The sequence below is a fragment of the Solea senegalensis genome, linkage group LG1, assembly GCF_019176455.1.
Source record: "Solea senegalensis isolate Sse05_10M linkage group LG1, IFAPA_SoseM_1, whole genome shotgun sequence".
Taxonomy (NCBI): domain Eukaryota; kingdom Metazoa; phylum Chordata; class Actinopteri; order Pleuronectiformes; family Soleidae; genus Solea; species Solea senegalensis.
Genome location: NC_058021.1, coordinates 10,726,669 through 10,749,197, shown reverse-complemented (window position 1 = coordinate 10,749,197; position 22,529 = coordinate 10,726,669). Strand labels below are relative to the sequence as shown.

Here is a 22,529-nt window from a genome sequence, read left to right as displayed (position 1 = left end):
TATGCACTAAAGTGTCAACTGAAATATAAATAACTGACAAACTGGACCATGTGTCTAAACTTCCTGATATAGAGGATGGTGGTCAGCTCATAAAAAGAAAATGTGTCAGGCCTTATGTAAATCTGATTACCGGTGTGACAGACTGCAGGCATCCACTGTGAGGCGAACCTTCCAAATCCATCTCCCAAGTACAGGGGTGCTCTCTGCTGGTGAAATACAAAACACATGTCCAGACAAAAGGACAATGAGGGCACATACATTTAAAATCTAAAGACTTTGAGATGTCTGACACTTTTTATACATGTTCTTCACAATGATGGATGTAACATTATATAGTTGAAAGATTGCAGAATTCATATCAGTAGATTTGAAGGCTTTCAGTATTCAGTAAGTATTTCTTTTATCACATTTTTTTTGTATGATTTTGGTGTTCCAGTCCATTTTTGAGCAGTATAGTTTATCCCAGCTTGGTAGAACCTGTGATGACAGCTGTATGGTGCATTGTAACGTCAACAGTGCCTCAATTAACTGCACTGACTGACATTCACTGCTTTTTGTTTTTTCATTCAGCGACACCTGTGCTTGGCTGTCACACAGTTTAGAGCATGACTCTGCTGCCATCGCTGTAGAGGAACAACGGACTGTTTGACAAAGGATCTTAACTCTGCCCAGGGAATCCTCAATGTGGAAGCAGGTAGGTCAGGTTATTTCAATCAGGGTCAAAGGTTATTTTTCATCACAGTAGAGCTGAGTCAGTAATTGGTTATACAAGTAACATCAGCGATTTTTTTCATTTTTGTGTGTTTGTATGGAGTGTGTATCCACCTGTCTCTCCAGTGGCTTTGCTTCACCTATTTATAGCTGCTAGGACATTAGCTCCATGTCCATTTAGAAATGTCATGTAAGGGCCTCACTGTATTTATGTGCAAATGTGAAGGTCAGCAAGCTGCTTTGGTTTTATTTATAAATTGGAGAGATCCATGTTTAACTTGTATAGGTTTGTTTATCTAAAGTGAAAAACTAAATATATTACGTTTAAAGAAGAGTGGTGGGAACGGTGGTAGTAACTTTCGGGTTTTGGAGGTTAACAGCTATCAAGGAAATACATAAGCATCTTCAGCTCTACATTTACATTAATGAAGATATATTGACCTAGGTTAGTCCCCTCAAGATCAACGATCTCTTTTACAAGAGAGACCACAGCCAAAATAGCAGCATCACATTTACATTCAAAGTAAGAGCACATAGAGTAGATGAATAACATTAAAACTTGCTAATATAAAACGCTTGCACATAGACAACCTGGACTCTATTTTACGATGAAAATAACCCAGGGAATTATTCAAAAGTATCAGCTGCCACACATTTAAAAGCTTTTCTAACTAAAGATTATGTTGAAAGCACAACACAAAGATGATGACCTTCCACGTTAAAGCAGAAGTGAGAACAAATCCTATCCAGTATGGTTGCCGTAGATTATACCAGTGAGTGGCGACAGACATACCGTGATGACATTTCACCTTAGAATAGATTTCATTTGTAATGATACCAACCATACATGAGCTGAACTGACCTATGACTTCATATTTTCATGATGCTGTATGTACATGTCCTAAACTGCTGAATCATTTTAAAAAACACCATTGTCCGCCCCCCCCCCGCCCTCTTCAGGAAAGGAATGGAAGAAAGCTATGAGACATTTGAGGAGGAGTTGCGACCACAAAGAGCAGATCCTCCTCCACTGAAGCCTGTTCGACAGATTTGCAGACCAGGTGGCGACAGACAAACACACACACACAATCTGAAATATCTGCAGATAAAAGCCCTCACTGTCAATTGTACATACTTATATTGTGGAAATCTATAAATACTTAAGAGTATTATCACAGGCAGCTACTGAAATACGACTCCTGGTCAAAGCAACAAAGTGATAATGCACCTCAGCTGTGTTGGATGAACGTTGGTGTACGGATCATGTGTTCACCCACAGCTCCTCTTGTACGGAACACTGAAAAGCTGAAATCCATCTGACATTTAAAAGGGATTCTTATGTTCATGATCACCTGATTTGTAAAATTATTTTTTTAAACAGATAGTCACTGGTAGTACTTAAAATAATTTTATTGTCTTTTGTGGTGCTCTTTGGTTTCTCAGCTGTTCTGATTGAAGGACTAATTAGCAAATGCTGCCTTGCTAACATGCAAAATTAAGTTAAACATAGTAAATATTACCTTCTTCGTTCAGCCATTGGGATTTTCTGAAAGGGCATTTTACACATGTGGACAGACAGATTACCAGATTGAGGATGTTTGCTTATGAGTTATGATATTTTCCCCTCCGTAAATATCCATCTGTCTGTTTCAGAAATGTACACTACAAGAAAAACCAGAGAGGTTGGTGGGGAAAAAAAGAACCCATGTGATCATATTCTCACAGCTCATATTCCTAAATATGTATTTTGTTCAAAGCAAAATGTTGTTCTCAAACAGGAAATGGCTCCAGTTCCACAGCACACAAGAGCAGAAGCCAGGACTTTAAGAGAACCCAGCTTCCCCAGAACAAGTGAGACATTCCCATTCTTCTCTGCAACCCTAGACAACCGTTACATTTCCCCAGAAAATAAAACATTATGGTCACATTGAGCCACATTTGTCTAACTAACACAATTACAAAACATTGCAAAAATAAGCTGTTGGGTTGTCTAAAAGATGGTGGTAACAAAACTAATTTTATAAAGACACAAACAAATTAAACGATCATTGAAAACGGAAAAATCACTAAGTCAACCAAAGGTTTTGGCCATCTTAGGACACAAAAACCACCTAAGAAATGACTCTCCAACCTCATTATATAAACACCCAACCCAGCTGATTGCTCTCAGCTTTGGGAGAGCAGCTGCACCCATTAGCCCTTGATTAACAAAGAAACCTGTGTGTTTTAGAAGCTGGACATCTGTCCGTAACACAGTGTTCCAAAAGATGCAATTAAAAAATGTTTCCCCGAGTAAAAATGATGCACCATTGCCCGTGGACATATCTTCATTGATTTGACTTTGGTTTTCATGCATATTACAAGAATAAAAAGCATTCATTAATCAACTTTACTAGTGAATATGTGATAGCGTTAACAGACATGACAGGGACAGGTTTTCATTCTCACCAATTTCTCTGCATGACAGTGAAATATTTCAGAATATGTTTTTTCGTCATTCATTTGCTTCTCTTTTACATCTTCCTCAGCATCTTTACACAAAACCATGTCCACCCAAAACTTGACTCAGATTGAAACACCATGGGAAAATGTCACACTGAACAGATGTCTCTTTGTGGCCATTACCATCCTTGTGCTCACGTCTGGCTTTCAGAAGCTTCAAGGTGAATAAACATGAAAGCAACATTTAAATACGGCACACAGAAAGGGTATAACTGCTGTAAATTATCTGTTTGATGAACAACAGAAACAATGAGGGGTCAGAGGCCAGTGGAGGAAGAACTTGGGCTGACAGTGAGACGGACAGGCATATTACGTCACAGAGGACAACCATCAGAAGTACATTTGTATTGGCTATTTATTACTGTGTTATTGAAAGAAATTAAGTTTCATTTCATTTTGTTGACCCCCCCATCATGTTTTTACCACCCTGTAGCCCCAGACATCGTTGTGGGAAGTCATGTTTTGGTGGCTGCCAGACCTTGATGACGAAGACGATGAGGAGGATGAAGAGGATGACGATGGAAAAGCCAAAACACGAAGGTCAAAGAAAGGAGCAGTAGGACGAACATCAAGAGGTCGCCGTAACAAGCCACTGCCAGACAGAAACCTCATGAAGCGAAGAGATGGGAAATTAAAGGACAGGAGGGCTAAGAAAGCCATGGATGAAGAAAACAAGGTTAAAACAGAAAAAGATAAAAACCAGGACCTCAAAGAAGCAGCAGGTGAAGAAGATGAAGATCAAGGCAATGAGGAGATGCCAGAAAAGAAAAATAACATGAAGGAAATGAAAGAGAAGAAACAAACTCATGCTGGATGAGTTGATTATTTTTCATCTTCTCTTCTAAAGCTTTTAAATAGCAGAATTAAGACTCAGATCATCTGTGTTTTCAATTTTAAGCCTCTTTCTTATCAGTAGTTCCAGTTTACTCAGCTGTTGACCGTATCAAGTCAGACCTAGTTTGGACAGAAAGAAATTTTTGACCCCCACCTGAGAACTGCTTCAAGTTGACTGGTCAGGGTGTCTTTATCAATTCTTGCTGCTTAGTTATTCTAATCTTTAAGGTCCAGTGTGTAACATGTTTGAGGTTTTATGCAGGGGGAAGAATGGAAATTATTTCTTTTATGGTAGTTGCAACCTGAAGTCTCACCATTAGTGTCTGTAATGTTTTGTTTGTTTTTAAGTAAATGGCCCGCTCACACAATCACTGATATATCAATAAATCTTTGTGTGTGGTCTTAAAAAAACACAACACTTCAAAAATGCATTTGTTTGTCTCCACAGTATTTAATTACAAAAACAGACTCTTAAAAGATCTTAATCAAGCATTTATACAAAACAGTAGAGCCATCGATATACTGTTGAAATAACAGTCTGCTCCACACTTTTACATAAACCAGTGTACAAAAATGTACTACATGTGAGCTTTACACATTAACTGAAAAGATAAAAAAAATCAAATGTACCAACTGTATCTAAAACTAGATGGACATAGTGAACAGGCAGGACAGTGTGAGAGCAGATAATGGGGGAGTAAAAAGAAGCACACTGATCGATTATCAGTTAACTGAAAGTACATCAGGAGGTGGTGGCCTCATTGGCATTGGGGGCATGGGCATCTGTGGGGCACCAGGTGGGAGAGGGGGAACATTCATCCCTCCTGGTGGGGGAGGGGGCATATTATCATTTAGGTGAGATCCAGGTCCACTCATTAGAGGTGGGGGCCGCTTCACACCTGCAGGGGGCACTGGTCCAGTGGACTGGGGTATAGCTTTCTCCATTTTGAAATGAAACTGCAGGAAAAACTGGCAATAAAAGCAACAATAGGAAAATTGGGTTAAATTACGTTTTCTCAAAATCAAAAACCTACATTTGCTTTACAACAGAAATCTATTTCTAGTACCTGTTTCGTTTCTCTGTTCCAATGGGTCCAAAAGCGGTTTTCTGCCTTATCAATTTCTCTACTGGGGACCTAAGAGACCAAAAGTGTTGATGTCACAACTAGCAGAAAAATGAACAAAATCAGAGAAACAAGTGCAGTTTCCACTCACTTTGAAGGCGATAGTCTCGTATGGCTCAGCAGCAAGCAGCAGGTACTGCCAGCGACGGTCAGGTGGCTCAATGCGCTGTTCATAAGCAGACATGAAACGGTGCCTGGGCCCAATTCCTTCGGCAATCTCTGGATAGTCAATCTAATGGACAAAGTACATAGCTGTATCAATGCTTTCAAGTTTCGGTCACAATTGTACTTGTGTGTATATAGGCACTTTATCAGTTTACATCAAACAAGACCAACTGTGTCATTTTTAAACATACACACAAAATCACATCTGCTTTAGTGAGGCTTTTTTAATTTGACAAACTATGTGGGACTACTAAACATACTGACAACATCTCTGCCGGTGATGTGAATAGTTTAATCCATGACAAAGATGGTTAAACAGTGAGTACAAGCTTATGCAGGCAACAATGACCTACATAGGCGTGAGATGCTGAAAACATAAGAGACGTGACAAACAGGAGTGGAAGAGAATGGAGCTAAAAAGTAGTTAAGCTGGAAGAAGAATCTTTATGCCTATAAAAAAGCTTTTTACTAATTATATCTTTATTCTGCTCCAGAGTTTTGGAGCATGTTCTTTGAGAATTATGTTTACGACAATAAATCAACTATTTCAGATAGTTAAGAGATTCCAAGCAATCACATACCTGGAAAAGTAAAGACTGCTGTCCCGTTTCAGGGTCTCTCTGTTTGGTGACTATAAGACAAGAACAAATATGGACTGAATATTACAATACATTGTTTATACAGTGATATTACTGTCTAGATGGAGTAAATAACAAACTTACCTTTGTATCCTGGTCGACCAATTTTGACAAACTTTTTGACCTCAACTTTGACTTTGGCTGGAGCTGGCTGAGCAGGAGCTTCCTTTGCCTCTTTGGCTGCTCTCCGTGCTCTGAAACAAAGAAAGCATACAATAATCAACACAATGGAAACATTCTATTATAAACAAAATAAACAAACATCAAAATGTGAAAACTAAACAGGACCATTGACATGGAACTACAATGTGTGTCATTTCCATGTGTAAAATATTAAGGTAAAAATAAGATGTGGGCTTACAAGTTGGTCTGATGTTTCTTTCCTTGTGTGTGGGCCAAGTAACTGCCCTGTAATAGAGGAGAGTTGTTAGTAATTATTAAAACACACATTTGAGATAATTTAGCAAAATTTCACTGTGCGTCTCTTCACCTCGTTGTTGTGAAGTGTCAGACAAAGTTTGCACTCGTATGACCCCAAATGATTCTTCATAAAATATGGATCTTTGTTGATGTCAATGGTCTCCAGGGCCAGCTGACGTAACCGCTCTCTTCGGTCACGGTTACTCTCTGAGGCAGAAGCGACACCGCCACTGCCCGTCTTCCCTCCAGCTCGATGTTGGAAATCCATCTTTGTAAGGTGATGGACTCAAGACACACCAACAAAACTGCACCCGAGTGTCCCGTCAAAACTATACAGGCACTTTACATAAACCGCTCTTGATCAACTGGAAAGACATAAAGCACACACTGTTGCTAAGGGGATAAAACCATATATTCCTGGAATAAAGTTGCATAGTTACTTTTAAATCAGCTAAACAAATCATGGCAGGTATTAGTCAGAAACACATAAACAGAAACACACATATATATATGTGTGTGTGTATGTATGTATGTATGCATGCATATATGTGTGGAATATATAATATATATACACATACACACACACACACATATATATATATAAACATTTTATTATATACTGTTTTAAGCAGTTGAGGAGAAAATGTGGATACAGATCTTGATGCTAACTCAGCTTGCAAAGAATCAGTCTAACTAAACGGAAGTGAAGCACAAAGAGAGATAGCGAGGTTTATAAGCACTTATCACCGAGTAACACAAGATACCCTTTAACATTAACAAGGGTAAATAATTATTGCGGCAACACAAAGGAATCTCATTTAACGAAAGTCTATTTAGATGCGGTATGTTAGCTGACGCTTTACGGTAAGGCTAAGGCTAAGCTAATAGTGTTGCTGGATACTAATGAATGGTTTTAACAGACAGGAATGATCAAACAGCGAGTAAAACACAGACCGTGTTGCTATATGTGATGGCTGATTGGTTTATGACACGGGAAAACTCGAAGTATACACGAGGAGATTATTTTTAACAGCATGCTTTCTTCAAAACACTCACCGAGTCCGGTCCACACTGCACAACGTAAAGCTCACGCCAAAGCAAACTACTACAGCGCATGCCCAAATAGTTTTTTCTTCTTTGTTTTTCAGACCTTTGGCGCATTTCCGCCAACTCCTGGATTGGAGCGGTGTTACACGTCTCCAATCTAAAAGAAGTAACTGTGTCATACTTTATCTGTTACAAAAAACACAAGAAATATTCGTAAGGAGAATCAGTGATATTAAGATTAAGATTAGATTTCAGATGGCTGGTTTTTGAAAGTGAATGGACGAATTCAATATTATTAATAAAATAACATTCATTTAATTTAATTTCTAAAAAAAATAATAGTTTTTAATCAAACTGATTTTAGAATTGGTGAATAACTATATCTAGGCAAACACGCAGGTAGTTAAGCATCACCTTGACACTGTGCGAAATACCTAATTTATATTTATAATCAAATCCAAATCCATTCTATTTTTTGATTTATTTTTTTTATCTTGTAATGGATCTTGTGCCAGAAAAACTGATATTTACTAAATTGTCCCTCAGTGGTTATTTCTGTCTCTGTGTGTTTGTTCAATGACACTTTTAGGTCATTATTTTGTGCATGCTGGTTGTTTGGATCGTCAGAAAAGCCTGTTATAACAGACATGCTGTGGGGGGAATTTGGTTTTTACACTCGCGTTTTCCTCCTACTTTATCCCTCAGCAGCCGCCATCCTGTTAGTGGTGAGGCGTGTCAATGGAAGCCGAGAGGGCACCGTTGTATGTCCGGTGTGTAACACGAAGGATAGGTCTGACACTGCCGTGTTTGCTCGTCTGCGGAAATGAATAAACACTCACCGTCACTTTTCGAGAGCATCGAATAACGAAAGATTGAAGTTTGCGACTTAAACAGTGAGACTGTTGTTATGTTCCGGGTCGTGGGGACGTCTCCACTGTAGCCCTCACGGCGTATCTGTGGTCAGGCTGTTATCACATCAGTGACCGTGATGCGTTTTAACGAGAAGGAGCTGGCTTCTCTGAGCCGCCAGCCTTCAGAGATGGCAGCTGAACTGGGGATGCGAGGACCCAAGAAAGGAGACGGTAACTGTTTATGACCCAGATTCATTTCACACACTTTCACTTTCTCTGAGCGTGACACATTGCGACAGTCCTTAAGCCTTAAACATTGTTTGCGTTTTTCCATCGACTGCTAACTGACTCTTGTTAATGTCCGTTTTCTTTGGTTTGTACATAGTTATTAAAAGGAGGCTGGTGAAACTCGTCGTCAACTTTCTCTTCTACTTCCGGACTGATGAAGAGGAGGTGAGAATAAATGTTCGAACACATCATCGACTTTTTTAATAACGTCTCAAAGTTGCATCTGAATAAAGTTATTCTTTGTTTGTCAGCCAGTCGGAGCGCTGCTGTTGGAGCAGTGCCGGGTGGAGAGGGAGGATAACCAGAGCTTCTCCATCAGTGAGTTTCGTTTGTTTGGTACATTGTTATAGCACTAAGCAGCAAAACATAAGTATATTAAAGTCCAATAGTCATATCTTAATATTATATCTGTGAGATTTCCATTTAACTCTTCTTTTATTTCATCTTAGCATTCCTTGATGAAGCAGAAAGGAAGTATTTATTCGAGTGTGATTCAGAGGAACAGTGTGGGGAATGGGTTGACTCCATTATCAAAGCCAGGTAGTTATGACTCAAAAAATACTTCTTTTCATCTCAAACCTGCACATTTAAGCTGCTTTTAAACATACATTATTATTATTATTGTTATCCATATTATCCTTATTATATATATCATTATTGAAATCTTGTTTTCAGGACATGACATAAATGTAAAAACACAAGTTAAAGATAAGGAAAATATTCATGAGGTTGACAAACCAATAGTCGTTTTCATATTCATTTGGTTTGATTTTCTGATTAGGTAACTGTAATAAACTATAATCATAATTCATTTCAGTAATTTGCAGTCATAAAAATGCCAAACGTTCTCCAGTTTTACCCTGTACTATTGTCTTTGTCATTAAGTTTATGATGGTTAAAAAGTCAGACAAAACAAGTACATTCAAGTTCCATAGACTTAGCAACTAAATGATAAAATCCAATAAGTAAAAAAACAATTATTATTTGCAGCCCTAGAAAGATATGGAGGGAAAACTAATACTTATATTAAACACTAGCCAAGAGTGAAGCGAGGCCACGACCCCATGATTAGAACTTATGTGTTGTCTGGATGCTTTATGTGCAGTGTTGTTAGTGGCTTTTGCAAATCTAAATCTGAATTAAGATGCTGTTTTAACACAATGGAAAGATTCCCTTAAAGGGGACATATTATGCAAAATCAACTTTTTAACCATTTTAATACTGATATTTGGGACTCTGGAGGCCCTACCAGTCGCCAAAGTGTGGAAAAGAATACTCAGTCATGTTTTCGTGGTTCCGCTTAGTGTAAGTATAGGCGATAAAACGCTCGATGTTGAATTCCCTGCGCTTATGACGGCAGCATGCGCATTTCACCGCGAATGTTACCGCCCCACCAGTACGTTTACTTCGCAAGCTCCACCTTAGCTCCACCTTGTCCCTGCGAGAGTGCAGGCGAGGGAGGAAGAGCGGTATTATGTCAACGCAGAGGGACAAGTGTGCTGTTGGTGGCTGCACAGTGGAGCACAGTGTTTTACAGAGGATTTTATTTATGAAGCTAATGTGCCGGATAAAGTCAGCAAACGTGTGTTCGTGTGTTTGCACCACTTCACATCAGACTGCGGCCAGCGGTCGCTGTATTTAGTCAGGGGACGTATTTCACCGACGTACAAACACACACATTGTTAAGAAAAGATCGCACAGAGCTCATAACTGACCATTCTGACACGTCCTAATTAAACATATTTGTTCAGTACGTCCTCCATGACCGGAGCACAGACTCAGTCTGATACAATCACATAAAGCAGCTGTTTATGCAGCTCGCCGCTGACAATCAGCTGTGGCGATCAGCAGTGCTGCACTCTCTGTGCAGCGGTGCTACACTCTCTGTGTCACCGCTGATCGCCACCTCTGATCGCCACCGCTGATCAGCGGTGCTGCATTCTCTGTGTCACCGCTGATCGCCAGCGGCGAGCTGCCTAAACAGCCCGGAGCACTGGAGCTTGTCAGCGGTGGCGATCAGCGGTGCTGCACTCTCTGTGCAGCGGTGCTACACTCTCTGTGTCACCGCTGATCGCCACCTCTGATCGCCACCGCTGATCGCCAGCTCACCGGAGCACCGGAGCTGGTCAGTGGTGGGGAGGTCTCCGGAGCACAGTCTCCGGTCTGATACAGCAACATGCAGTTTATTCAGCTCGCCGCGCGCCGCTGGCGATCAGCAGTTCTGTTCCTAAGTGTTTTTAACTGATTTACAGTTGGACACTGTTCGGCTCGATCTTTATGTAGGACGTCTCTTCCTGTGACGGCACTCTCGCTGTTTTCCGCGCACGCTGCCATGTTGATATTGTCAGAGAACTAGTGGAGGGAGGGGGAGACGAATAGAGCTGTAAAGCGCTGTAAAGAGGACAAATCAGAAAACCCCTGGAAGAAGTGGGTGTGTGTTTGCCTGTGTCTCATTTGCATGTAAAGGGACCATGCACGAAAACCGAGCGTTCTGAAAGGGGCGGGTTTAGCAGGGTTATTGAACTACTATGATCCTTATGGTATTTTGACCAAAGCATGTCACTAACATGTTCATTAGGACACCAGGGAACTATTTTAATGGGGGAAATAGGGTATAATATGTCCCCTTTAAGTGAAACCTACAAAGGAATAGTCTATGTTGCAGATTCAAATTGTCAGATGTCAAATGAATTTCTTCTCCTCTTCTCTTGCAGTTATGAGTTTATGAGGAAAAATCTCATATTTTATCGAACCGAAATCCACAGGCTCACTGGCAAGGTGAGGCCTCTCACAACAGCACGTCATTGCACTAAATGCCACACCGATGGAGTCTCTGTCTGACAATGTTTGTGCCATGCTTCCACAGTATTATCTGTTTCAGTTTAAGATGAATCGGCAAACAGTAGAGGAAGATTTAGTTTGAGTTTTTTTTTGTTGTGGAAGACCAAGATGTAGTAATATTCACAAATCCTCAGTTCAAAGCAATTTCAGAAAAGCTTATAATATTGGGATGATCCACAGGCACCAGTCAAAGCTGTTAATTAAAAGTTGAAGTCACACACTGCAGGGCTACAATTTGCATTACTTTTTCAAAGTAATTGAAAATCTGAGCATTGCAGTTTGCAGGCTGTTTATCTTCATACATCTACTAAAGTTTTTTTTTTGGACATATATATATTTCCAACATGTACTGTACATCAGTGAAAATAGGCTCATATAAAATACTCTATAATGATAGTGTAAAGGTTCTCTAAAACAAAAAATGATGTCTTAACATTTCATGACAGAGAATTTGTTCTGTACACACCAAACATTTGTTTCTTACTGACTTTATCTGCTCTCTCTGCAGGACCCCCTGGAGCAGTATGGTATATCAGATGAAACCCGCTTCCAGGTCAGCAATGGGCTGCAATCGATGCCTGTGGAAACCTCCTCACTGTAGACCAGCATCCTGCCATTCCAAAATCCACTCCTTGCTCATCTGAAAGCCATGGCATCATCATTCAGACAGAGACATTTCCACTGCTTTGATTATATGTAGTGTTGCCTCTGATGTACATTATGCAGATTTTACAGCTGGATATCCAAGGCCATCTTCTACTACTTCTCCTATTTCACTGTCAATCATTCCAGGTAATGCAAGGCTTTAGATAAACATGCAACAGTCTTATTTTTGGTTTATGGAACTTAATACATAAACTTTTCTCTCAAGGCCTTTGTCTTAGCTAATCATTTATAAAATTATATATTTTACAATATCATTTTGAGCACCACTGTTTGCACATGTGTTGTTGAAATGCAGCTGTGACTTTCTTTTAGGGTTATTAGAAATTTTAGCATCACTGTTAAACAAGCAATGATTCAGGATATATGAACACTTAATCAAGTGAGTGCACACTGTAGCAGAAGCGCGCGGCCAACTGAAAAACCTGCGGCAGTATTTGCTGTCTTTATTTGAACTTCATGAGCCATTTAACCTGTTCAGTTTAGCCACTCCTTTTTATGCGTTGCTTGTGAGAAAAGAGATTCTCAATAAATACCATTGTGTATTTATTAGTCAGCCCATTTAGAATATCAATTTTTTTTTATTATATATTTGCACATATTATTTTACTGGGTTTTAGGGTTTCTTTTAAAATAGAATTCTAATGATTTACTTGAATGCTGTAGCTTTTCTGTTGCACCTTGAATGTTATTTGTTTAGCTAAGCTGTGGGACCATGTTGGGAGACAAGATTCTTGAAATAAATTTGAAAATATTACACACACACTTCTTTGTCAATGTAGTGTAATAGTGTCAACCACATTTCACTATAGGCCATTGTTGTGTCTTGCAACTTGGTCAAATGTGTAGTTAATCAGTCGGGAGTCTAACCACAAATAGACATGTCACTGAATGTGTCTACAGTACCTTTTGCACATACACTGTTTATTCTGTTTTTACATAAGCTTAGACTTTGTTTCAACCTTTTTTTAAACTAATAAAGTCATTCGCAAGATATTGCAAATGTTTGCAGTGTGCCTTCTGTTTTTTTAGAATCAGGTGTGGTTTAACAGAGTAGACATTGCTTGTGATTGGCCCCCCAAATATGGCTGTGTATGTTCAGTAAATCCTTCTGGGGTCCTGCATGACACCAAGACCCAAATTACAGTTTTGTGCAGGACACTGTATTGACTTCCATTTTTTGGACAGCCAAACCAAAGCCAAATTCCAGCCTTAACCACATCTTAAACCTGACTTTAATCAGAGTTGAGGTTCTCCCTCATTAGAACAACGCTTTTGTTTCTGGTTACTAATAACAAAAAAGGGGTCGCGCATTACGTTAAACATGTTGCGACATAAACATAGTCCAAGTAAACACGTTTTTCTTGTTCACAGTGAACGAATACCTGCGACTCCGGGGTTTGCGTGAGAGAGAGAGAGACACGTTTCCTTAGCAACGCAAAATGTGTGATTCAAAAATAGTGACGTCACGCCCTTCCCGTGGTGCTTTGCGAGCCCAGTTTGAGCCATCGGCTAAAGAAAACAATACATATCCTACATGCTCTATTTTTAAGGTGTAAAAGAACATAAACCTGAACCATTTCATCTGGAACCGACGCGACGAGTATACAAAGTTAACGGTACGTGACGGCAATAGCTTATCGATGCATACAATGCGTTAATACACGTGTAGTTGGTGAACAAACAATGTTGCTAATGCATTAGCCGGACAGCTAGCTTATCTTACGATGGGTTAGTCAGCTGAGCTAACGTTAGCATTAGCTTAACTGCAGGATCATTTATAATGTTTTGTTTATACCTTTGAGTTGTAACGTACGATGTTGTTATCAGTTTGATCATACTAAAGCAATAACGATATATGGGTTGTCTCGTGTTTATTTTAGGAGGACTGTCTGGAAGTGACAGTGAAGTTTGTCTTCCACAATCATGTCATTGTCATCAAGTCAGCGACTGCTATTTTACGCGTCACCTGATTAATGCAGCATTTAATGCTCCCGTACTTAAACCAAAGGCTTGTCTTTTTTCACTCAAGTTGTTTCTTAAAAGTGAATCGTTTTGTCGAGAAGCATTCATTTCACTTTCCTTGGAATAACTACCGAGATAATAAATCTGTTGATCCACAAATAACTGCCAAACACATAAAATGTATAGTCCAGTCATGTTGTAAATTAATAGTTAAGCAGAATGACTAATATTCTAAATTCTAATATCACAACTGACTTTGAAATCACTTAACTTCATGACATTTTATGGACACAGTATAATGAGCAGATGGACTTAATTTAAATAGTGGCATAATTTGTCGGTATTTTACATTATTCAAACCCACTTGTGTAAGTGAAACAGAATTTCCAGGAGTTAAGGATTAAGTTTTCATCGATGAAATGGCTATCTCTCTTCTATTTGTGTCATCTGATATATCCAGCCAAAACCAAATAATTACCTCCACTAAAACAATGCTTTTGTGGGTGTCTGAGCAGCATCACTGAGCAGTGTAGATCATGGCCTAAGGAAGAAATTGATCTGGTATGGATCTGGTTAAGTTTTATTTATTAATTTTAAACCAGTCGTGAAGTTTAGTTGAAGTGTACTGATCTTGTGGGAAACTGAGTGGCCTTGACAGGGTTTGTGTTGTCTGAGTGTTTTCTCTGGTTTTATGATTGTACTGATCAATTTTACCATGTTTTCAGGCATCATGGATCAGGACTATGAGTGCAGGCTGCTCAGGCAGATCAACATTCAAAATGAGAATGCAAGCCCCATAGTGAGTAAACAATGCAGTTACTGTTTTTGTGTCTAAACAAATGGCATTTCCTAAAGTAACAAATTGCTGGGCAAAGGAAAATAATCTTGATTGTATCATGATAATGAGTGATGCCCCTCCCAGAGAGGATCAATGACTGTAGAGGGTGTTAGTCATTTGTTGACAGAATAAAGGCTTTAACAGGGCAGTCCTTCTTTTTACAGTGTCATTACTATTGAGTGACAAGATCTTACCAGCCAAATGACTAGGTTTTGTGATTGTTCCTTCCTCTTGTTAACACCTCTGACAAACACACCATCTGCCACCTTATCTCACTGTTTTGTCAACTAATTTTCAAATTACTGTCCAAGGCTTGTTTGTGTTTGGCCCCCAGTCAGAAAATGCTATCTCCTTCTTCTCCCGGTGTAGAAATCGGTAGGAGCCATGCGAGCTCTGACACCCTCCAGCTCCCCTCTATCCTCCCCGAGCAAACACGGCGATCGCTTCATTCCCTCCCGGGCTGGAGCCAACTGGAGTGTCAACTTCCACCGCATCAATGTGAGTCTGTTGCAAACACCCAGGGCTTCACTGTCTTCTCTACCAAAAGAACAGTGTTCTCAGGGTGTTAGTGTTGACGATCTCTTCCAAGGAATCGTTATGTATTTTCCTTTACAAATAAAACTGAAAGTGAATGATTATTCATTTTTGTTGACAGGAAATTGAAAAGTCACATAATCAAAATAGGAAAACCAAAGATGGAACAACAGACAGTAACAAAGGTAATGAAAATAAAACTTTCCTAGATTAGGACTTGGGCAAATAAATGTAATACAACATATTGTCTCATGATAATGTCCTCACAATTTGCTTTTCAGAGAATGGCTTTTAGAGTTCTGTGTTTTTGATTTTGAGTTTAAGTGGCTGTCTTATTGTGCTCTCCGGGTTCTCCGGCTTCCTCCCACAGTCCAAAAACATGCAATGTGGAGATTAAATTGGTCACTCTAAAATGTCCATAGGAGTGAGTATGAGAGTGAATGGTTGTTTGTCTCTATCTGTGTGTGACCCTGCGATGGACTGGCGAAGTGTCCATGGTGTACCCCGCCTATCGCCCGATGTAGCTGAGATTGGCACAGCACCCCCCGCGACCCTCTGGTGGAGGATAAAGCGGTAGATGATGACTGACTGACCCTAGTGCTGGGCGTATACAAATTAATCGCAAAAAAAACAGTATTTTTTTAATGATTTTTCTTAACCTGCAAGACTGATAAATGAAAAACAGAACGTGAAACGCTGTTTGACGGAGGACCATTTTTACTGCTGCACTACACGCGCTAAGTTCTTATCTGAGGAACAGTGGTAGTAATTGTAGGAATGATCAATTTACTCCACCACCGTAGCAGAAAACGTGTCAGAGAGTAGCTAAGAATGGATACAGTTATGTTAACACACACGCAGCTGCGTCGCTCCCTTTATCGCGCAATCAGAAATTACCGCTGTATATTTTTGGAAAATACCGTGATATCAATTATTGGTTATTTTCAGCCACAAACACAGGTATCATTGTTAGTTGAATCCAGTCATTTTAACACATCTAGCTTATATTTGAAGATATATTTATCTGCTCCAATTAAGCTCATAATAATTTGATTTTGTTTACAAAGCCTGGTCAGGCTCATGGAAACTGGAGATTATATATATATAATAATTTCAACAACTCGAGTTGATTTCCACTCTGTCGTCTCCTCCTTCTCTAGCGGATGGTCTGGCTTATTCAGCTCTGCTGAAGAATGAGCTGTTAGGAGCAGGTATTGAAAAAGTTCAGGACCCACAGTCAGAAGATCGCCGTCTACAGCCATCAACTCCTGCTAAGAGGAGCCTTTTTAGTGTAAGAACTGTTCAGCTGTAACTTTCCATATACTATTTGTTTGTGTTTTTGTGCATCAAAATAATCTGTTTTGTGTTTTATAGTACTCAGTCAGTGCTAAGAGAGCGCTGCCAGAAGAGGATGGAAATACAGTATCACCATATTCTCTATCACCTGTCAGCAGCAACAGGTAATGAACTGATCCAGGTACTCATCGAGTCTCAGCTTTTTTATTACGAGGGAAGGAAATGTAATATCTCTGCCTGTTTTTTGTTGTGAATTGCAGCCAGAAGCTGCTACGATCTCCAAGGAAACCTACACGCAAAATATCTAAAATCCCTTTCAAAGTTCTGGATGCTCCAGAGCTACAGGATGACTTCTACCTCAACCTAGTAGACTGGTCCTCTTTGAATGTGCTTAGTGTTGGACTGGGTACCTGTGTCTACCTTTGGAGTGCCTGCACCAGCCAGGTGTGTGTCATCTAATCAAATTTAGAACAAAGATGTGGCTATTAACTAATTTAAAATATAAATTTTCTTTCTGAGATTAATGTTTCTAATCACACTGGATCTGTAATGTTCATACTCGTCATACTCATTAACTGGAAACGTCTTTGAATGTAATTGATCTGCTTCTTGGATACGAATGTTAATCATATCCCCCCTCAATTTCTTTAGGTGACACGTCTGTGTGATCTTTCTGTAGAAGGAGATTCCGTCACATCAGTAGGCTGGTCAGAGAGGGTGAGTTTTTCCACTTGAGTGGTCACATTAGCAAAAACAAAATGACACACCTAATCTCTGTGAAAGAGTCACTATTTATACGCAGACACAGTTAATCAGAACAATTATGCTTAATGTAAACACCCCTATCGGAATACTCTGGTCCTAGCTCTGTTTCAACCTTCAGAAACTCACTTTCTTGTGTTTTTATGAATCATTGTAATATAATGGTGTCTATTTTTAGGGTAACCTGGTGGCAGTGGGTACTCACAAAGGCTATGTACAGATCTGGGATGCAGCAGCAGGGAAGAAGCTGTCTGTACTTGAGGGACACACAGCCAGAGTGGGTGAGTTAAAAGAGGCTGTAGACACGAAGACGGGAAGAATTGCACTTGCCTTTGTTTGTTTTCACACTTGTGAAACACACATCTCTCATTCATGGTCAGCGAATCATCGTGCTTTGAATCTGTGCTTCATTCTTCAGGTGCATTGGCATGGAATGCAGACCAGCTGTCATCTGGGAGTCGTGATCGAGTGATCCTGCAGCGGGACATTAGAGCCCCTCCCCTTCAGTCTGAGCGCCGTCTCCAAGGGCACCGACAAGAAGTCTGTGGGCTCAAGTGGAGCACAGACCACCAGCTTCTAGCTTCCGGCGGAAATGATAACAAGGTACACAGACACCGTCTCCTCTGCACTGCTGTCAGCTGCACATCTGCACACTTTTTCATAAATGACCACAAACGGATTTCTCTCCCTCCTCCAATTTTGTTCTGCTGTCTGCAGCTGCTTGTTTGGAACCACTCAAGTGTCCTCCCCGTGCAGCAGTACACAGAGCACTTGGCTGCAGTGAAGGCCATTGCCTGGTCTCCTCACCAGCACGGTCTGCTGGCGTCAGGAGGGGGCACCGCCGACCGCTGCATCCGCTTTTGGAACACTCTGACGGGCCAGCCGCTGCAGTGCACCGACACTGGCTCTCAGGTCTGCAACCTGGCCTGGTCCAAGCACACTAACGAACTGGTGAGTCACCTGATCCCGACAGTTCTGAAATGATGAAGATACAGAGAAATGATCTTTATCTTCCATGTGTTACTGATGAGAAGGTTAGATCTGTGTCTGTTACTGCTCATATAGAAAATGTTCCCTCCCTTTTTTTTATCATTTTCCTGCAGGTCAGCACTCATGGATATTCCCAGAACCAGATCTTGGTGTGGAAGTATCCATCTCTAACTCAAGTGGCCAAACTCACTGGACATTCGTACAGAGTTCTGTATCTGGTCAGTATACTGCATACTGTGTGTTTATACTGCAGCTGTCTGTTTGCAGAACATTGTCTTAATGTTGTAACAGTAAAGTTAAAGAAAGACATTTTAAATGAAGTTGAGTTAGGATTGAGGAAAATATAACCTTTATTCACTTTTCAGTATATTATTTTATATAATAGTATAACTATTTCTCAATCACTTTATTGGAGCGCATCCAGAAAATACAGGAAACGAGTATGCAGTTTTAAAATAACCAAAAATAAAGTTCCCTACTGCGCTACCCACTCACACAAGAAGGGTGTTAAAAGAAAACAATTCTATATGGTAAAAAATACTCTCTATTCAGTGTTTAATAATGAGTTCTGTGCAGGCCATGTCACCTGATGGAGAGGCCATTGTGACGGGGGCTGGAGATGAAACCCTTCGGTTCTGGAACGTCTTCAGCAAAATGAGATCCACTAAGGTATTTTTCCCCATTTTGTTTCTTGCACATGTACGAGTCTATTTTTAATGTTCTGTCTTAAGTCTCCAAAGACTTAAAAAAACAGTTAACAGTTAAATGATCGGTCTGTGATATTTGTGTCTGTCTGTCTCCCTCAGGAATCTGTGTCAGTGCTTAACCTCTTCACAAGGATCCGGTAGTGAACACACCCCTGTACTTTGAGGGAATGACACCGGGAAGGGAATTTACCTTTGCATGTATCGAGCTGTAAATTGGCCTCTTCTTTGAGCATTCACCTCAGCAGTCTACAGAGGACCTCCCCTCCACTGCCCTTAGTTCACGAGTCAAGTTGTATTGCTGGAGTTGGGACGAGCAGGAGAGATGAACAGAGTCTGTGTGTCGAGGACAGAAGACATAACATTCAGTACGTACAGTATTCCACCTCCTCCCTGAATAATTACAGAGACACTTTCTCCTCCCAACAGACCACACATCTCTGATGATGAGGAGCATTTGGGAAGTTATTTCCCAGTGTGATTGTTTTGTTTACAGACTGACGTGAATGCGAATACCTGCCAAATATTGAGGGTTTTTTTCTTTTTGATTGTCTATTTATTTTTATTTTGTTGTTTTTTTTGTTTTTACATGTTTTAACTCATATTCTTACTCAAGTGTTTGTTTCCTAGGCTGGTAGATTCCCCTTTTGCTTGTAACAGCAGTTCTCGGTCGATCTGTAGGGTGTGTGTGTGTGTGTGTTTTTTCAGGTTTACAAAAAAAAAATCCAGGCTTGTCTTTTTATATTTTACCGACTCATCCACACTGAGAGCATATTTTGTAAAACTGTGCCATTTGAACACATGAAAAAGGTTGAATGAATGGGCCTGATATTCTTTTTTTACAAGTTCATTTAAGCTCAGCAAATATCATTTGTAAAGAACAGTTGGCAAACAAATGTGACTCATGGATGTTTTTCACTGGTCTTGCATCCATTTACGAGATGGAAAATTTGGCAAAGAAAAAAAACAACTATTCTGGTTCATCAGCAAATTTCACTGTCAAAATATTTCCCATTAAAGCAGATGGTGTAAAACTGTTCTGTACTGCATCAGCTAAAATAATCAAGCTATGGGCACTTGTCATTTGCTACTTCAGATCATTTCTGTGTTGATCAGTCATGTTATTTTTTAAAAGGATGATCATTTGCATAATTTCTCCCAGTTTTAATCTTTGGTTTCCCCTGTATGAATGTTTGCTCGCGTGCCACATTTAAATGAATGGTATTTATTTGTGTTGTGAAAGCTTTTTGTAGGTGGGATGTTTGTTTGCTGATGTTATCCAAGGGAAGGTGATGAGCAGTTTCACTGTCGAACTCTGTGGAAATTTACTTTAACGCCACTTAAAAATCAAGACAATGCTGCCAACTTGAGTTACAGAAAGAATGTTGAAAAGGAAAAAAAAATATTTCTGTACTTAATCAACAATTAAAAGACCATATCTTGTACCTGTTGTTGTTGTTGTTGTTGTTTCATTGTCCCATTGTAGAGAGGACATAAAGTCTGTTGTTAACAGTTATAATAGTAATAGGTTTCATCACTGCCCTGTTTGTGGCAGAGGTCAATTTTACACAAAGCATACTTAATTAATGAATTGATGAATTAATTTATTATAAAAAAAGGCCAATAATTATATAATATATGATAAATGTATGTAAATATTTGCAATACAAATAAAATAAGCACTTGCATGTTTTTAAAAAAAAAAAGTATTTTCATTACTCTTTTTTAGTTAATTATTGGGGTTTTTTTGTATTTTATTTTTGACATGTGAATGATTCTGTTGTTTTTCCACCTACAAATCTTAGCATTCTTCTTATTCTGCCATAATCTGGCAGCAGAACAGACACATTACCTTCTAATGCATAATGCTATCATGCTGGGAAAAATAACTAGGTAGGAGACACATTTAAAGAAATAACATGACATCTTAGAAAGGTGTTGAGTCACCATGAGCTGCCATAACAGCTTCAATTCTCCTTGTCAAAGGTTTTGAAGCTTTACTGCAGATATGTATATTCCAAACCTCAATAATATTCATTCATGTAGTGTTTTGATGGGGTTTTAGGAAATATCAGACCAAATATTTCAATATATGATCACTCAGTTAGTGCCTGTAAAAGCTACTGTATAAAATATAGCTTGCATATTGTACAGAATTATTTAATTTGCCACCTGTCTGAATGCTTGAATTGGCTTTTTTTTGTCCTGTCCAAATACAAAGTGAACACCAGAGGGAGCCCTCCTGTGAGCAGATTTAAAAATACAACTGCTGCCACACTTACGCAATCAACAACTATCATGTTACCACAGTGGTAAAAATCTGATTTTAAAGGAGTGAGTCCCACGCCGCTTGCCGATGTAACTGGCTGTGAGGAAGGTCAAACGTCCCGACAGACAGTGGAACATCCCCGCAAGGACTTTCACCACCACATTTGTATGAAGGAAAAGCACACACACAGAATCTTGTGCCTTCACCTTCTTCCCATGAAGTCTGTAAATATTTTTTTCTACATATTCCCAGTCCGTCCCACGCAGGCATAATTTTGACCCAGAGCATGAAAAATAACAACTGTTCACCACCTCCCAAAGCTCCCACTCGTCTGCTTGTGCCCTGTGGCCTAACCAAACTCACTCTTACACATTTAAACAGAATTGTTTTTTGTTTGTTTGTTTTTTTATCAGCATAAACAACAGCTGGAGGGTCTAAATACATGCATCATTTGGCTCCTGTGTTTCTAATAAATCTAACAAAAGATACTCAACCATGGATCGTTCACAAGGAAATGACAGGCAACTCTTAATTTTGTGACCACAAAAAAAAACTAATTTATTTTTTCTTGTCTGCTGAAGATCAGATCAGATACTATAGATTTAAGTGCAGCTTCTATAAACACAGGAGAACCTGAGCCTTTCTCCCCTTTCAGAGTCCATTATAATGTCATCTCAACAACATGTGTAGTCCATTATCGTGATCAGATAAATCATCTGAATGGAGGACATTCAACACTGTCTTCCAGCTCTGGGGGCTCTCGGTGGGCAGATGTTAACATTAAGCCCTGAAAGCAGAAGGGGAGAACAGAGGGGGATCACTAATATGCATAATCCTACCTCCTGACGTTTCTATCAAGAGGCACAGAGTGTGATGTTCGTTACACAACTAAAGCCTCACAACACAGAGAGCAGGATCTTCCCCCAGGTTCCTCGCTAAGCCTGACTCTTAAGTTGCATTGACAACCAGCCTGTGAGGATATCAAAGGAACACGGCCTTTGTGATAAGTAATAGTTGCAGCCACCCAGGCTCCTGTTTGGTCATTTCTGTCATAAAGGGAAGACAGAATCATTCATGTGCCTTATTT

General features: G+C 39.7%; 4 protein-coding genes across 4 annotated transcripts; 3 read left to right on the top strand and 1 right to left on the bottom strand.

Annotated features, from left to right (window-relative positions):
* Nucleotides 1-589: 589 nt before the first annotated feature.
* Nucleotides 590-4,478, top strand: LOC122768095. Its single transcript, XM_044023839.1, has 7 exons — nt 590-694; nt 1,672-1,772; nt 2,365-2,393; nt 2,490-2,562; nt 3,240-3,374; nt 3,458-3,549; nt 3,647-4,478. Exons 2-7 carry the CDS (start codon nt 1,679-1,681, stop codon nt 4,028-4,030), a joined length of 807 nt encoding a protein of 268 aa, XP_043879774.1. The 5' UTR covers nt 590-694; nt 1,672-1,678; the 3' UTR covers nt 4,031-4,478.
* sf3a2 (splicing factor 3a, subunit 2) lies at nt 4,475-7,525 on the bottom strand. The gene is made up of 8 exons (XM_044023711.1): nt 7,451-7,525; nt 6,465-6,759; nt 6,336-6,382; nt 6,059-6,168; nt 5,918-5,967; nt 5,263-5,403; nt 5,115-5,183; nt 4,475-5,016 (listed from the first exon to the last, which is right to left on the bottom strand). The coding sequence occupies exons 2-8, from the start codon at nt 6,660-6,662 to the stop codon at nt 4,771-4,773; spliced, it is 861 nt and encodes a 286-aa protein (XP_043879646.1). The 5' UTR covers nt 6,663-6,759; nt 7,451-7,525; the 3' UTR covers nt 4,475-4,770.
* Nucleotides 7,526-8,155: 630 nt separating this feature from the next.
* plekhj1 (pleckstrin homology domain containing, family J member 1) lies at nt 8,156-13,091 on the top strand. The gene is made up of 6 exons (XM_044039340.1): nt 8,156-8,523; nt 8,678-8,745; nt 8,832-8,898; nt 9,030-9,120; nt 11,295-11,358; nt 11,930-13,091. The coding sequence occupies exons 1-6, from the start codon at nt 8,430-8,432 to the stop codon at nt 12,020-12,022; spliced, it is 477 nt and encodes a 158-aa protein (XP_043895275.1). The 5' UTR covers nt 8,156-8,429; the 3' UTR covers nt 12,023-13,091.
* A 478-nt stretch (nt 13,092-13,569) lies between these two features.
* On the top strand, nt 13,570-20,618 carry fzr1a (fizzy/cell division cycle 20 related 1a). Its single transcript, XM_044027651.1, has 14 exons — nt 13,570-13,703; nt 14,775-14,848; nt 15,257-15,385; nt 15,543-15,606; nt 16,582-16,712; nt 16,796-16,881; nt 16,978-17,161; nt 17,369-17,434; nt 17,658-17,760; nt 17,898-18,082; nt 18,197-18,430; nt 18,583-18,687; nt 19,046-19,138; nt 19,276-20,618. Exons 2-14 carry the CDS (start codon nt 14,780-14,782, stop codon nt 19,315-19,317), a joined length of 1,491 nt encoding a protein of 496 aa, XP_043883586.1. The 5' UTR covers nt 13,570-13,703; nt 14,775-14,779; the 3' UTR covers nt 19,318-20,618.
* The last annotated feature ends 1,911 nt before the right edge of the window (nt 20,619-22,529 follow it).

Bases quoted from the DNA above. Each gene is read 5' to 3' on its own strand.
- LOC122768095 (XM_044023839.1), top strand. From the start codon at position 1,679: ATGGAAGAAAGCTATGAGACATTTGAGGAGGAGTTGCGACCACAAAGA. The intron at 2,394-2,489 runs GTTGGTGGGGAA...GTTCTCAAACAG, and splicing joins CTACAAGAAAAACCAGAGAG to GAAATGGCTCCAGTTCCACA. The intron at 3,550-3,646 runs GTACATTTGTAT...ACCACCCTGTAG, and splicing joins ACAGAGGACAACCATCAGAA to CCCCAGACATCGTTGTGGGA.
- sf3a2 (XM_044023711.1), bottom strand. From the start codon at position 6,662: ATGGATTTCCAACATCGAGCTGGAGGGAAGACGGGCAGTGGCGGTGTC. The intron at 5,968-6,058 runs GTAAGTTTGTTA...CTTGTCTTATAG, and splicing joins TGGTCGACCAGGATACAAAG to TCACCAAACAGAGAGACCCT. The intron at 5,017-5,114 runs GTACTAGAAATA...TTTTATTGCCAG, and splicing joins GGAACAGAGAAACGAAACAG to TTTTTCCTGCAGTTTCATTT.
- plekhj1 (XM_044039340.1), top strand. From the start codon at position 8,430: ATGCGTTTTAACGAGAAGGAGCTGGCTTCTCTGAGCCGCCAGCCTTCA. The intron at 8,746-8,831 runs GTGAGAATAAAT...TTTGTTTGTCAG, and splicing joins TCCGGACTGATGAAGAGGAG to CCAGTCGGAGCGCTGCTGTT. The intron at 8,899-9,029 runs GTGAGTTTCGTT...ATTTCATCTTAG, and splicing joins TAACCAGAGCTTCTCCATCA to CATTCCTTGATGAAGCAGAA.
- fzr1a (XM_044027651.1), top strand. From the start codon at position 14,780: ATGGATCAGGACTATGAGTGCAGGCTGCTCAGGCAGATCAACATTCAA. The intron at 15,386-15,542 runs GTGAGTCTGTTG...TTTTGTTGACAG, and splicing joins TCAACTTCCACCGCATCAAT to GAAATTGAAAAGTCACATAA. The intron at 15,607-16,581 runs GTAATGAAAATA...CTCCTTCTCTAG, and splicing joins AACAACAGACAGTAACAAAG to CGGATGGTCTGGCTTATTCA.